Below are 16373 nucleotides of genomic sequence, written 5' to 3'. Positions count from 1 at the left end.
GCAGAGCCCATCCTGTGTGCTTGGCTCAGTAAATGTGTACATCCTGCCTTCCTTCCTCAGTCTGCTCTTTATCGTGCCTTTCTGCTGGAGGAGGAGCCATAAACCCACAGTAGATACTGTGTTGACATGAAGTTGTGACCTCTGGGGAATCCCAGAGTGCCAGCACCTGCCTCCAAGCTGACTCCTGAGCATTCTTAAGTTCTCCTGTGGGGCAGTGGTTGAGATCGTTGAAGGAACTAGGTGCAGAAGAGCATGCATGTTGTTATTGGAGTCTGGGGTGATGGCTCCCCACTGTTGCCTCAGGCTTATTTTGAATATCCAAAGCCCATGTCTTCCCCCTTTGGCATTGGGATTTTCACTCTTGGCTCCCAGATGCATGTGGACAGATTCTACTGTACTAGTTCAGATGACAGCATAATGAGAATTGTCCTGGACTGGAGCCTTGGCTCTGCGAAATGCCTTGTTCAGGGACCTTGAACAAATCACTCAGCCTCTCTCCACATCATGCTCATGTCTATGGAATGGGATCAGAGTAGGACTGGAGATGACAACCTGATTCTGGACCTCTGTTCTGGGGTACCAGTTACGCTGGTCTGAAGCCTCATGTTGGGGAGCTTCTAGAGCCCAGTGCAGTGCTGGTGAATCATTCTAGAAGAGGCATCTAGGTGACAGGCAGCAGCCTTCTCGGCCTGTGTCTTTGAGGGACAGGTTACAGTCGCTCAGTCGTGTCCGACTCTTTGCGACCCCATGGACTGCAGCATGCCAGGCTTCCCTGTCCATCATCAACTCCTGGAGCTTACTCAAACTCAAGACCATCAAATCGGTGATGCCATCCAACTATCTCATCCTCTGTTGTCCCCTTCTCCTCCTGCCTTAAATCCTTCCCAGCATCAGGTCTTTTCTAAGGAGTCAGTTCTTCACATCAGGTGGCCAAAGTATTGGAGTTTCAGCTTCAGCATCAGTCCTTCCAATGAATATTCAGGACTGATTTCCCTTAGGAAGGACTGGTTTGATCTCCTTGAGGGACAAAAGAGCTGCCTTTAGGATTCCGAGACAGCATCCGTTAGACAGAAGGGCAGTGTGTGAGATCAGATGTGATGTCAGGGACCCTCCAGGACCACAGGAGAGGAGGCTAGGCTGGTGTGAGAGGGGGCTCTCTGGGTCCTGAGATGGACAGTCCAGTGGCAGACCCTGTGGTCTTCCCAGTGTGTGCTCCCAGGGGCAGGCTGGGCCAGCCCCTTCTGTGGGGCTGTGGGTAAGGGCTGCCTTGGGCTGGGTGCTAGTGATAAGTCAATGACCCCCCTTGTGGGCATGGGAGAGGTCATACCTGTTACAGCCTCTCTTTATCTCACTGTCTGTCACCATTAATGGGAGCCATTGCTGAGGATCTTCATGTCTGGAAGGTGCAGCTCAGCTGAGCATCTTATATTTACCCAATGGTGCCTGATGCCAACTTTACTCACAGTATCTGACTTGATGCTCACAACAACCTTGTGGGGAAGCTATTATAATTATTTATTCTCATGTGAAAGATGAGGAAACTGAGATTCAGAGAGGTTATTTGTTCACGGTTATGCAGGCACAACTTGGACAGTTCGTCTCTTTCAGTACTCACACTCTGAGCCAGAGCATCTATATGATGACTTTCCTTAGTATAAAATGAGATTTGCTATATGAAATATGTGTACAGCTGGAGCCTGTCCTCAAGGCACTTGGAATCTGGTAGAACGGGAAGCTGAGGAAGGAAACGTGGGAATTGAAAAAAGCCCGGGTTTGGTTGTTCTGGCTCTGCCACTCACTGGCTGTGTGACCCCAAACAAGTCATTCTCTTCTCGGAATTTCAGTTTCTTCATCTATAAAATGGGAATGAGAAAGGTCAAGAATTACTGCATATGGACTATCCAATATTAATTTAAAGCATTATAGAATACACTATTCCACCCCACACCCCCAGCTTCACTTCCTCTACCCCCACCCTTGCATTTGTGGGCTCAGTAAATATTTGTTAGGTAGATGCACAGACACAATTTAGCTCCTGTGGTCTGGTTGATGTGGTCTGGTTGGGACTGTTTTTCCTAAAGGAACACAGAGAAAGGCTGGCATGTTTCAGGAGTGGGAGGAATACTTTCAGGCAGAGATATGGCTGTTGGGAGCTGAGTGAGCTTCACAGGGCAGGAGCTTCTGGATGAAGACAGAACAGAGTAGGAGAAAGGGAACCCAGTGAAAATTACAGTGACACGACTCTTCACTGAATGCTCCCTGAGGGCCAGGACCTGTCGTACTGAGTGTTTAACACACTTACTTCATTTAGTTCTTGCCAACTCTGCAAGGTAGGTAATTCTATTTCAAGACGAGGAAACCGAGGCTCAGCAAGGTCAAATGATATGTTGAAGGTCACACAGCTATCAAATGGCCATAACAGGATTTGAACCCAGGACTCCTCTGGCTTAAAATTAATGTTTTTAATCAACCTACCTCCCCAGGTGAACAATACAACACATGCAGGCTGGAAGTGATTTCAGGAAGAATTCCTTATGTGGGAAGCAGCCTGGGACTCCTTCCCTTTGAAGCAGGAGGACTCCTGAGTGCTGGGCATTGAAGGGCTGGAAACCAAGGCTGGCTGAGGAAGCCCAGGAGGAGTTTCTCGGCAGCCCTCTGACTTAGGAAGCTCCCTTGCCCTGACCTCTGTTACTCTCTGGTTTGCAAACTGGTGTGTGCAGGGGTACCAGAGACTTAGCAAGGGCTGCACTGTGCAGAGAATTTAAGGCAATGAATATCCAGATTCTAAGGCTTCCACACAAGATTCTGTATTAAAACTGCTGGAGGATGCCCTGGTCATGGTGGTCCCTCCCCAGCTTTACCGAAGAAAGCATCACTCGTCACTCATCCTGGAGTACAAAAGCCTCTGAGCACTAAAGGGAAAATGAGAAATGACTGGTCACAGAGCAGCCTTCTCTGATGATGAGTCAAGGTATCTTGGAAAAGGAAATGGCAGCCCACTCCAGTATTCTTGCCTGGAGAGTCCCATGGACAGAGGAGCCTGGCAGGCTACCATCCATGGGTTGCAAAGAGGTGAACACAACTAAAAACAAGGCACTTTAGACCTGGCATTCTCCTGTCTTTTCCTATCTGTATGAGTCTCTGTCTAGGGGGATGCATGGTGGCTTAGTGGAATGTTTTGAATTCAAAACAACTGAAATAAGAGTTAATGACAGTGATTCTTTTAAGTATAACTGAAATGGTTTCTGAACTTACATTATTTCAAGATAGTCGATAAAACCCAAGATGAATATTTCCTTGTTTTCCTTCTGATGTAGCATGTGCTATTCAATAAGATGGTTAAATCTATTTTACCAAATCACGTTCTGAAACATTTATTATAATTATAGTCAATCTTCATCGTATAAAATGTTCACTATTTTTTTTTTTACTTCTTGTGAACAAAATTAAAAATGCATTTAAACTCATGGGGGGAAATCTTAAATGTTAGGGCTCACAATATACATAAGGATATGTGGCTTTTAAAAATTATTTTGGGGACTTCCCTCTGGTCCACTGGCTAAGACTACATGCTCCCAAGGCAAGGGGCCTGTGATTCATGGGGTCGCAAAGAGTCGGACACGACTGAGCGACTGATCTGATCTGATCTGATCAGGGAATTAGATCCCACATGCCCCAACTAAGACCTAGCACAGTCAAAAAATAATAAATAAATAAAATATTTGAAAAATTATTTTGGGGATATTTTGTGTGGGCACAAAAGCTTGGACATCATTGTGCTACTTCCTTGGCTTGTTGAAGTCTTCCCAGGTCCTGTTATATCCTCCCTTGCCTTCTGCCCTCTTGCTTCTCTGTCTGCTCTCAGAATGTGAGGGGTGCTCCTGACCACACTGTGAAGGCATCATTGGCAAGGATGTTTTTCCTTGGAGGAAAAGATGGCCCTGTATTGTGGACCTGTGCTAAATATTCAGAAAGGTGGGAGGGGCGCAGGACCCTCAGCTGGAAACCATCTTTGGCTGAGCCAACTTTGTTACACTTTTCAACAAGGTGAAAAGAAGTGTAAATTTCAAAGAGTTAAGCAAATTGGTAGTTGTGCAAACCATCACCACAGTCCAATTTTAGAACATTTCTACTACCTGGAAAAATTCCTTCATGGCAACTTATAGTCTGATCTCATCCACACCCCCAGCCATAAGCAATCACTATTCTTCCTAGCTCTATAAACTTGTCTTTCTAGATGCTTCATATAAATGGAATTGTATAAGATGTAGTCTTCTGCATCTAGTTTCTTTCACTTAGTATGATGTTTTTTAGAATCATGTATTGTAGCCTGTGTCAGACTTCTTTTTTTTTTTAAGTTTGTTCTTTTTAATTGCTAGATAGTTTTCCATCATATATATAGACCACATTTTGTTTATCCATTCAACAGTTGATAGACATTTAGGTTGTGTTCAAGTTTGGGGCAATTATTAATAAGGCTCCTAGAGCCTGGCGGGCTGCAGTCTATGAGGTTGCAAAGAGTTGGGCACAACTGAGCGACTAAGCACAGCATAGCACATTAATAAGGCTGCTGTTGACATTTGAGTACATGTCTTTATGTGGACCTATATTTTCATTTCCTTTGTGGAGATCTCTAGGAGTGAAATTGCTTGTGATAAATTTAACTTTGTAGTAAAATGCCAAACACATTCCATAGGGAGTATACCATTTTATATCCCTGCTGGCATTGACTGAGGGTTCCCAATTCTCTACACCATGAGCCTGAGTTTTAATCAGTCTTTGTTACTCAAAGGCCTTCTCAGTTTTTCTTTTACTGTTTAGTGATAAGAATAGGTTGGCTCTTCCAACTCCCCAAGTTCCTGATTTTCCAGATTCTCTCCATTCCTTTTCATTCCCACTATGAATTGCTCGATTCTCTTTTTTTAAAATTCAACTTATTTAAACAACAACAAAATAAAAACAATAAAAATAATTTACCTATTTCTCCCACACCTACCCCACTCCCTGCCTCTGGCAACCATGTTTGTATATATATACATATAAGCTTTCATGTGGAATATATATATTCTGCATGTAAAAGAGATCATGTGATGTTTGTCTTCCTCTGTCTGACTTATTTCACTTAGCCTAATGCCCTCCACACCCATCCATGTTGTTGCAGCTGGCAAGATTTTGTTCTTTTTTCATGGCTGACACTTACATTGTTTCCGTATCTTGGCTATTGTAAAAAATGCTGCAATGAATGTGGAGATACAGATATTGTTTCAAATCAGTGTTTTCATTTTCTTTAGATAAGTACTCAGAAGTGGAACTGCTAGGTCACATAGTAGTTCTATTTTTCATTTTGGGGGGAAACTGCCATATTGTTTTCCATAGTTTTTGTTGTTTAGTCACTAAGTCATGTCTGATTCTTTTGCAACCCCATAGACTGTAGCCTGCCAGGCTCCGTTTTCAGTGGGATTTCCCAGGCAAGCATACTGGAGTGGGATGGCATTTCTTTCCCCAGAGAATCTTCCTGACCCAGGGATTGAACCTGTGTCCTCAGCATTGGAAGGCGGGTTCTTTATCACTGAGCCACCAGGAAAGCTTGTTTTCCATAAGAGCTGTACCAATTTACATTCCCACCAACAGTGCACAAAGGTTTCGGTTTTTTTTTTTTTTTTTTTTTTAATATTTATTTATTTGGCTGTGCTGGGTCTTAGTTGTAGCATGTGGGATCTAGTTCCCTGACCAGGGATCAAACTCAGGACCCCTGTACTGGGAGCTCAGAGTCTTAGCCACTGGACCACCAGGGACCACAAAGGTTTCTTTTTCTCCACATCTTTGCCAACACTTCCTTTTCTAGTGTTTTTGATAACAGCCATTCTAACAGACGTGAGACAATATTTCACTCTGGTTTTGCATTTTCCTGACCTAGGCCTTTAATCTTCAGTTCAGTTGGCCCCAGCCCTGTGGCTTTGATGCACAGATTTATTATCTGTTGTTCTCTCTCTACCAGTCCTGTCTCTTAGGCTCAGGGAGAAATTTGATTGGATGGACTATCTTTTCTAGAGTTTGCTACTTAGCTTCCAATACCCTCTGGGCCACTAGTAAATTCATTCTTTGATCTCCAGCTTAAATTGATACACTTCTATTTTTCCTTCCCAGCTGTCTTTTGGGGAGACATTGCCTTAGATGAAGAGGACCTGAAGTTATTTCACATCGACAAAGCCCATGACTGGGTCAAGCAGTCAGTGGAGGACATGGGACACAGCACAGGTAAGTACCGTGTCCCCTCCACCCCTGCCCCGGAGGGAAGGGCTGGGTGCTCGGACATGGGTAGGTGTCCCCTCCACCCCTGCCCTGGAGGAAAGGGTGGGGACTCGGGCATGGGTAGATGTGGACCACATATCATTGGTATTTGGCCTATTGGTCCAGAACCCACCTGTCAATGGAAAACCAGAGGCACCACATCTTCTCCATCTCAGGCTGGGAAGGTGAAGTTTACCTGTCCTTCTAAGAAAACCTCCATTTGCCTCTTTATCCAAAGGTTCAACCCTGAGCTCAGAGACTTCAACTCAACACAGGTTCTCAGGACTCTGGCCTCAAGGTCTAGCACTTCCCAAATGGAGAGAATTCCTGGAGAGGCTCCAACTGAGGGCATGTGGTGGTGATGCTGATGCTGATTAGTGGTGGGAAGATGCTTGTGGGGGGAGATGGTGAGGGAACAGGGGTATTGTGTACTTGCTTGGCCTACAAACCAGGTGGAAATCCCCCCCCGGGCCAGGAAACACTGACAAGGCGTATAATGCTTTGAAAACACCTCTCCCACCCTCCTTCTGTGCCTTCACCTTGGGGTAAGCAGTAATGAGACTGGTTTCCTGAGTTCTCCTCACCTCCCTGCCCACTGTACTCAGATGCCTCCCCTCTGTGGAATCTCCAGTTTCAGAAAGAAGCCCAGGGTGCTGCATTGTGGAAGATGATAGGCTGTGTGGCTGACAGTGACCAAAGCTCCCTTGTGCCAGATGCTACACTTTCCCTCCTTCCTGTGACCCCTCTACCCTCCCTCCCTTCCTTTCTTTTGAGGCTTTAAAAAATTGTGGTAAGAACACTTAACGTGAGATCTGTTGTCTTAACAAAATGTTAAATGTACAACACAATACTGGAAACTACAAGCTCAATGTGATACAGCAGATCTCCAGAGCATTCGTCTTGCGTGATTGATGACACTCGACTGTATTATAATACTGGATACTTCCCTTTTTAGCACCTCTCATGGGTCTAAGGCGGTGCTGGTAAGAGAAAGAGGAATAGCGTGTGGCCTCCGCCTTCAAGGAGAGCTTTCACGCCAGGCAGACAGAGCTTAGACCTGGACGAGCTCACTAACATCTCAGAGTTCAGTCTTCCTGTCTCTAAAATGAGGATGAAACCAGCACACCAGTCAGTAGGGGTTGGCAGGAATGGGCTAATCTGGTGCCTGGCACGTGGCATGTTCTCAGGCAATGACAGATGGAATCACGAAGGCACCCAGTCCAGCGGAATGAAACTGAAGCGTAGATAGATAAACTGTCATTCCTCAGGGCAAGGGTTACAACGAATCAAGAGCAGTGGGGTCAAGAAAGTCATCATGGGAATGGTCTTGTGTCTTAAAGGATGAATAGGAGTTCCTTAGGTGAAGAATCAAGAGACATTTCAGCCAGAGGAGAGACTGTGTGCAGAGACAGGGAGTATGAAAGGGGCTGCCTTAAGGAACAGAGGAAGGTGTACATCACTGGAGTGTGGCTCTTTGGGGAGCTATTGAAGATAGAGGCACCTGGAGAAGTTGGGGTAGATGATCGAGGTGCCTGTTGACAGGGTGGGTGGGAATGTGCCCAGAGTGGAGGCAACTCCCATGGTACCTGATGTCTATGGCCCCAAAGAGCTGGGGCTTTCCTCTGTGGGCTTCAGGGGTCCTGCCTAATGTTTCTGAATGGAAATGTAATTTGCTCATCTGTGGCTCGGGGAGCTTGATGGAGTCTCCTCTACCACTGCTCTCAACATCCCATCTGCAGCCCTGAGGTTGCTGGGTTCCTGACTGGATGCTTGGGTAGCCTTACCATGCTGCTCGCTGGTGGTAACAGTGGAAGAGGGGTTGTCAGGGCCACCCCTTCCCCTCTGCTGATGAAGTTGGTGGCATCCAAGAACATCCCCAAAGCCCCCCCACCCCTGAGTGCCTTGCACAGCTCTAAGATTCCACTAGAACTAATTTACCAATTCTCCATTTCAGCATCTCCTGGAACAAAAGGCCCTGGGATCTGTATTCATTTGGGAGGGAAGGAGAATACACTGTATTCATATTTCTGCGTGTGGTCCCAATTCACTCATTCGCTCACTCACTCAATTATTAATTGAAACCTCTACTGAGTGTTCATTTTGTGCCAGGTCTAGTGCCAAATCCTGAGAGGGTATAGACTGGGGTGTCTCTTAAGGGTTCACCAGCTCGCAGAGGAAATAGATGCAAAACAAATAAAGAGTTAGAGGTAGAGGTCCCAGGAAGCACAGGGGGAGTAGGGGCACTGAGAAGGTGCCATTGCCGGCGTTGGGGAGTCAGAAAGGCTTCCCAGAGGAGGGGGTCCTGGGGAGGTGGATGGGATTCCCAGATTGGAGAAGGAATCGAAGAGTAGAGAAGGACATTCCATACTGAGGGAGGGGTCATTCTTGGGGTGGGAAATGGGATGGCAACCTCCACTGAATTGGTGATAAGCTCCCTTCTTGTCCAAGGTCTGCTCCCTCTTTATGTGGGGGAGGGGTGGGTGGGTGCGGTAGGACTATGCTCAGCAGACCTGGGGGCAACTGCCATGGCTCATGGGGAATATGAGCAGCTCCAAGAGCTAGGCTAAGCTCCACACAGCATGTAGGGCTGAGGGCAAGGCAAGAGGGCAAAGGTTGTCAGGAGGTCAGGGGTCCTCATCGCCAGTGGCCTGGAGAAGGAAGGAACGAGCTTCTTTTGGTGTCTGGCTTTATGATTATCACTTCTTTGGATTTGAAGGGACCTCTCCTGTATGGTTTGAAAAGTCCATTTGAATTTTAAATGGGATTTCAGAACCCAAATTATTTCGCACACCGTTATTTACATGGTGTGTAAATTACATCGTAATTGAGCTCCAACCAAAGGAAGCATCTCTACGTAATTCTATCATTCCAGCTTATCATATATGCCCCCCATCCTCACCCCCCGCAAGATTCTTACTGGTGTCCTAGAGAAGTTGATCAGATTGTAAGTTTTGTGTGATTAATTTTTAAAAATTTTCTTTTTTGCTATATTGGGTATCCCTGGTAGCTCAGCTCATAAACAATCCACCTGCAATGCAGGAGACCCTGGTTCAATTCCTGGGTCAGGAAGATCTGCTGGAGAAGGGATAGGTAACCCACTCCTGTATTCCTGGGCTTCCTTTGTGGCTCAGCTGGTAAAGAATCCGCCTGCAATATGGGAGACCTGGGTTTGATCCCTGGGTTGGGAAGATCCCCTGGAGAAGGGAATGGCTACCCCCTCCAGTATTCTGGCCTGGAGAATTCCACGGACTGTATAGTCCATGGGGTTGCAAAGAGTTGGACATGACTGAGCGACTATCACTCACTTCACTTTTGTTATATTATTTTAGTACTTAAAACTAGTGAACCTTGCTATGGCCTGGGTTCAATCCCTGGTCAGGGAACTGAGGTCCCATGAGCCATGCAACGCAAACAAAAAATGAGTGAACTTCATATAGCTCAGACATGCAGTATGATGTAGTTTTCTGTGTCCAGTCCACGTGGCCACCACCCAGACCAAGGGGTGAATATTTCCAGAGCCCCTAGACTCCCTCTCATGCCCCCTCCCAGCCAGCACCCATCCCACGGCAGCCATTCGTCTGACCTCTCTCCACACGGATGCATTTCACCAACATGAATGGACCCGTGCAGGGTGTATTGTTTGTGTCTCCCCCTCCTCAGTTTTGTGACTGTGGAATTTCCTCCATGTTGTGTGTGAAGCTCTGGTTTGTCCTCTTTGGTTCTTGTGCTGTGTTCTCTTGCATGAAAATACCCCGGTTTATTCATTATTCCATTGAAAGCCATTTGGACATTTGACAGTTTAGGGATATGATAACTGAAACTACTACCTACAGTCTTGTATCTGCCTTTCAGTGGACATAAGCACTCATTTGTGTTTATGTACCCAGGAGTGGAATTGCTGGGTCACAGAGTATTTGTAAGTTATTAGTAGATACAGTCAGATTTCCCAAGTGTTGCACCAATTTACAGCTGTGTGGGTATGTGTTGATTTGGAAAGCAGGCGGAGGTGACCATGCAGGACCCAGGGAGACCTCTGGGTCTTGGTCTCTCCAGCTTGGGGACCCCACTCATCCCTCCAGAACTGCACAGCATCATCATCCCGAATGCTCAGGGTGGCTCCTCTCAGCAATCCTCCTGCTGTCCTTGGGGGACCTGCCATGGCACAGCATGGGGACCCAGGCTTGCAAATGGAAGTAAAAGACCTCAAAGAGAGGCTGGGCTGTGGCCACCCACCATGCCAACTGAATGACCAGCTGCCTGAGAGTTTCCTGTCTGGGAGGTTGCCTCAAGGATGTGCAGGGAAGGGAAGCCTAGCAGCCCTGTCGCTGACTCCTTCATGGTACTCTGCTAAGGCTACCATGGTGAGCCTCATGCTCTAAAAACCTGAGTATCTGTCTTCTCATTCCCTCTCCCCTGTGAGCTGAGAGAGAACAGAGTCCACACAGATTCAACTTTGGATCCCCCAGAGGTGGCCCAGCACTTTTGTATCTAGAAGGTTGGAGAGAGGAGAAGAAAGAGGAGGATGGAGACTGGCAGGCCCTGAATCATCTCCCAGGGGCCTTAGGGGTGAAAAGCTCCCACAGGGCATTGCTCTCAGGAGTGTAGTCAAAGCACTGGTCACCATCACTAGCTTTGACCTCAGACTGTCTGGGCTTGAATCCTTGAGCAGGGCCTCAGTATCTTCATCTGTTAAATGGGTAGAGTAATAATCCTTACCTTGGTGTAAGGTAAGGTGTGAGGACCAAAGGAAAGAATGCATGCAGAGTGCTGAGCACAGTGCCTGGCATATAAGAAATGCTCAATAAATATCAGCCCTTCCTGTTCTTCCTCATTAGTAGTAGTTAGTAGTAGTATTTGTAGAAAGAACACTGACCTAGGTGGGTTCAAGGTTAAAATAGAGGATGATGGACATTTGTTATGTGCAGGAGGGAACTTTGGGGGCTCAGGCATGAGGCTTTTGAAACATAAACCTTCCTGATATTTCCTCCTTCCCAAGCTAGAGATATATAGTTTTTTCTGGTGTGCTTTTATGCAAGGTTGTTTTTATCTTGATTACTTTTCTCTGAGGGCCTATAGGACTTTGCATCTATGTAAAACAGTTATTTTATTTTCATAATGGGAATATTTTAAATTGTTTTTGCTGATTAAACTAATACCACTGGTTGTTAAAAAAAAAAAGTCCAATAGCTCAAAACTGTAAAAAGTATAAAGTGAAAATCCCCTTTTCTCCCAGCCCCGGGGGTCCCCATCATGATCTATTTGCTGGATCCCTTCCAGCCTTACTGCTCTCAGGTCATGTGAAGATATTTTTTAAACATAAAAGGAATTTCTCTTAACACCCTCTTGTGTAACCTGCATCTTTAACACCATACCATGGACATCTTTTAATGCGGTATTTTGAGGTTGATCACATTTCATGTACAACTCTGCCACCATTTATTGAATTAATCTATACAGATGGACATGATGGCTGTTTTTCTTCTTTTCTGTAATTTTTTTTGTTGTTGTTTTCTATTAGAGACATTGCTACTGTGAACAACACTATGCATAGATCTTTAAATGTTTGCTTTGGTTAAAAAAAAAAAATTTAAAAGGAACCACACCTTTATCCGCTCTTTGTACTTCCAAATGTGTGAAAGGATGTATTCTTAGATATCGGTTATCTCATTTCCAAGTTTGGGTAATTACCCCTGAGTTTTTGGGAGGGTGGGGTGGGAACAGGGCTAAATCCCTGGAGGGGGATGGGATGCATTGTGGCCCCAGATCCCTCCTTTCCCTGGTCTCTCCTGTGAACTTGGAGCTGCTTTCCTGGTTGCTGAATGAACAGTGTCCTTGTTCTAGAAATGATCTGGTCTGCCTCGTTCTCCAGATGTGCCCTGTGTCCCAAATTCAGCCAGTTGTGGTGTCAGGACTAGAACCCAAGGCTTCCAGTCTCCCAGGCTGTGTCCTCCGTGGTACCAACCTGTCTGCCATGTTGCCAGAAGGAAGGAATGGAAACCAACAGGGTGCATATAGCCATGCCTTTGCTAGCCCTGGGAAAGGAGCTGGAGTCTTTCTGGACCAGGAAGTGAGCCAAGACCTTGTACCTAGGTGGGTTTGAGAGCCCACTCAGTGTGCTGGGCTGGCCACAAAAATAGCTGCTGAGGGCTCTGGGTCCCCAGAAGGGAGCTCCCTTGCTGGTCATTTAGGATCCTAAGCTATTGGTAATTATTTCTGATCAGACCAGTCTCCCTGCCTCCAGTTTCTGCTTCCCCATCCTGCTTCCAAGTGATCTTCCTGGACCTGACCTTGCAACCAATGTGCTGGATTGAATAGTGTTCCCCTAGATTTATGTCTATCCAAACCCCAGAATACAACCTTGTTTGAAAAGAGTCTTTGCAGATCTAATTAGTTAAGCATTTTGAGATCATCCTTGATTTGGGGGGCCCTGAGTCCAGTGACTAGAATCTTTATAAGAGGAGGAGAGGACACAGAAGGACACAGAGAGGAAGACCACATGAAGAGCGATGTAGCTACAAGCCAGTGGACACCAAGGATTGCGGAGAGGTAGCTCAACTGGTAAAGAGTCCACCTGCGATGCAGGAGACCCCGGTTCGATTCCTGGATTGGGAAAATCCACTGGAGAAGGGATAGGCTACCCACTTCAGAATTCTTGGGCTTCCCTGGTGGCTCAGCTGGTAAAGAATCCGCCTGCAATGTGGGAGACCCGGGTTTGATCCCTGGGTTGGGAAGATCCCCTGGAAAAGGGAAAGGCTACCCACTCCAGTATTCTGGGCTGGAGAATTCCATGGACTGTGTGTAATCCATGGGGTCACAAAGAGTCGGACACGACTGAGCGACTTTCGCTTAATCACTTAATCACCACGAGCTAGGACGAGGCAAGGAAGGATTCTCCCCTAGAGCCTAGAGCAGAGGGAGCATAGCCCTGCCGACCCCTTGATTTTAGACTGCTGTCCTTTGGAACTGGGAAAGAATAGATACCTGTTTGTAAGCCGCTGACTCTGTGGTAACTTGTCATGGCAGCCCGAGAAAACTGATGCACTGCTTTTTAAAACCCTTCCATAGCTCCCCATCCCTTATCAGAAACATTCCTTACCTGGTGCCACAGGTCCTCCATGCTTTATCCACACACTCATTCCCTTCCCTCTCTTCATCCTCCAGCGAAACACTGCGGCATCGTGTCTTTACAGACCCCCAATGTCCTTCCTTCTGGTCTTCTGTCCCAGCTACGCCCTCTGCTCCAAGTCCTCACACTACAGAAAAAGAAGAGAAGGTCCACAGACAACCAACGGCTTGCCCAGGGCCCTGTGACTGGGGAGATTTATGACCCTTTCAGCACAGATGCTGGCTTCAGTGGCCACCTGGGTTGACAGTGCTGTTAATATCAACCTGATTTTGTGCTTGAGACGGAGAGAGTACTGTTCTTCCCCTCTGCCCGTTTTCAGACAGTCCCATTCCCCCAGCCATAAGTGGCAGCAGCCTCTAGGATGTGTGTGGGGGTAAGGAGGCGAGAGCGCATTCTTCAGGGAGAGAACGTCCTTCTGTGAGCGTTTTATGTGCAGTGAGAAGAATGGGAGTTCTGGGCAGGCATGGGCCAAGCTGTTCTATGAATGGGGCCCTTGAATTAACATTGCAGAGTTTCCTAAAGCCGCTAATCGGATTAGCTGTGTAGTGAAGGAAGTACTTAGCGGGACACACACACAGTCACACACGCAGGCACACACACATTCTCCCATCCTTTTGCATCCTCTCTGATGTGGGGGTGCAGAGCCTGACACCCCATTTCTGAATTCTGGGATATCTCTCCCCCTAACCACACAAGATGTGGAGAAAAGGCCTGTGCTCTTGACTTTTTGGGACTTTCTGTTTGTTTGTTTCTGTCCTAAAGCGTCCAGGAAGTGAAGTTGAACGTTCTCATCTTTGCAAATGTTTAGAAACTTGGAGAGGAAATCTCATCTTGCAGTTCTCTCCATCCAGGTAATGGATCTGATTTCTTGCTCTTTGTAATGAAGACTCTGGAAGGGGAAATGGCTTTAATTACTTACTGGCTCTGATGGAAGCTGACGTTTCCTGCCTTGTCTATTTTTGAGCCACTGGGCCATGTCCATCTCTTTTTAAAGAACCAACCTTACTCTTAACTCCTGCCATCTGTGTAGGATGTCCACATAAGCCCAACAGTTTGGGCATTTGAGTTCAAAATAATAAATTAGCTGGAGAGAGTCAAAGACCTAAGTTAGGGTAACTTGCCTCCTCTCCTTAGGCCTTATCTCTCACAGACGGACCCCGCAGAGCCTTGGACTCCTTGAGTTCCTTCTCCTACTTTGTCTGTGACTCATAGGAGTATGTGCTACCATCACCTGGTCTCAGAGTCTCCTCTGAATAGAGGGTCTCATGAAACCACATCCTGACTTCCTTCAAGCCAGTTTGAACTCTGTATTTGAGCTCTGGTGCTTCAAGCTGGAGAAAAGAGAGGAAGCAGAGGCCATTGAGCCTTGAGGGGCTAAATTTAGGCACAAAAGGCTAAAGCGTACCCAGGAGAGACCCACACATACCACACGGGTTCCTGGGCCCTGCCTTCCAAGGGACCCAACATGTCTCTGTTCCTGGACACATTTTTAGCCGTGAGGCCCTTGAGAGAACTTGTGAGTGGGGGTTGCTTTGAGCAGTCCCATCAACAGGCTGCGGTTTTTCTGACTGTCCTCCCATGGAGACATTTCCCATGCTGGGTAGACGTGGCTTCAGCTTTTCATGAATCTTTACTGGTGGTGGGCATGCTACTAACTGACCAGCGTCCAGGAAAGAAACGGGGGCAGTGGTAGAAGGGATGGTGTCCTGAGCTTATGGATGAATGGCAGGTTAGGCTTGCTGAGATGGAGACGGTTGGGTTCAAAACTGTCTTCTGTCACATCAGAAAACATCATCTGGGTAAGATCTGGTGGTCGCTCTTGCTGGGGCCACTGGCTTAGAGGAACAAGAAGCTGTCGGGAGCAATCTTACTCATCCTTTCCACTGTCTCCTCCAGAGCTTGAGAATAAGGTCTTAGGGACTTCTTTTTCTCTCCTTATATTGGACTTGATATTTTATGCTTCACAAATCCCTCTGAGAGTCAGATGAGTATTTTCAGCACTTCTTTGAGAAAAAGGTACATACACAGTTTTGCTTGCAGTTTTAAGAAGTTTACTCTGTGAATTCCAAGTTATGAAACTCAGGTCCATGGTCCCCCTTTCCTGCCTGTTTCCACTCTATCAGAGATGCTCTCACGTGGACATACTGGATCCTAGAGCTGCAGGATAGAAAGGCATGGATGCTGGGGTCAGGCGGGCCTCCCTGGCTCTGTACTGATTAACTGTGGGAGTTAGGGGATTCCTTCCTTATTTGGAAATTGGAAATGTAGGGGGAATGGGAAAGTGTGGGAGGTAAAGCACTCAGCCTGGAGTCTGAGGAATAGTAGGCGCTCAAGGAATAATACCCATATGACTATCTGTATGCTGGCTCCTGCCTTCTCATCTCCCAGCCCACCTGTGTCCCAGACTCCACACTCCCTAGAGGGCTGGGAGTCGTTTCCTTTGCAGTACCCTGTCTGCATGCCACTGGGGTTTCTGCAGCTGGGCCTGCAACAGTGTCATCTGATCAGATCCTTGGATTTAGATCCCACCAGTCATGGAGAATCTCTATCAATCCCCAACATAAAGCCTTCTCTAGTCCACCTGAGTCAAACTCTAGGTCATAAAGTTGGCCAAACAAAGATCTGAGAAAGGATTAGATGTTGGTTCTTCTTTGATGGCAACAGCCAAACGAATAACTAGTGTTTGTGGTGTGCTAATTGTCTTGTTGTTTATTTTTTTTTTTAATTTTATTTTATTTTTAAACTTTACATAATTGTATTAGTTTTGCCAAATATCAAAATGAATCCGCCACAGGTGGTTCAGGATGGGGAACACATGTTACCTGTCTTGTTGTTTAGTCGCTTAGTCACGTCCGACTCTTGGTGACCCCATGGACTGTAACCTGCCAGGCTCCTCTGTCCACAGGATTTTCCAGGCAAGAATACTGGAGTAGGCTGCTATTTCCTTCTCCAAATA

The 16373-nt window shown here is 46.6% G+C and overlaps 1 protein-coding gene across 1 annotated transcript in view; it reads left to right on the top strand.

The window, feature by feature from the left end:
• TLL2 (tolloid like 2) overlaps positions 1–16373 on the top strand; it is a 148949-nt gene that overhangs the window by 39570 nt on the left and 93006 nt on the right. Inside the window, exon 2 of the mRNA XM_055560672.1 lies at positions 6148–6258. Coding sequence (XP_055416647.1) covers positions 6148–6258 — 111 coding nt within the window. The remainder of the gene's footprint in view (positions 1–6147; positions 6259–16373) is intronic.

This window comes from Bubalus kerabau, chromosome 22, assembly GCF_029407905.1.
Source record: "Bubalus kerabau isolate K-KA32 ecotype Philippines breed swamp buffalo chromosome 22, PCC_UOA_SB_1v2, whole genome shotgun sequence".
Taxonomy (NCBI): Eukaryota; Metazoa; Chordata; class Mammalia; order Artiodactyla; family Bovidae; genus Bubalus; species Bubalus kerabau.
The sequence above is the reverse complement of the archived record's forward strand: the minus strand, read 5'-3'. Positions and strand labels throughout refer to the sequence as shown.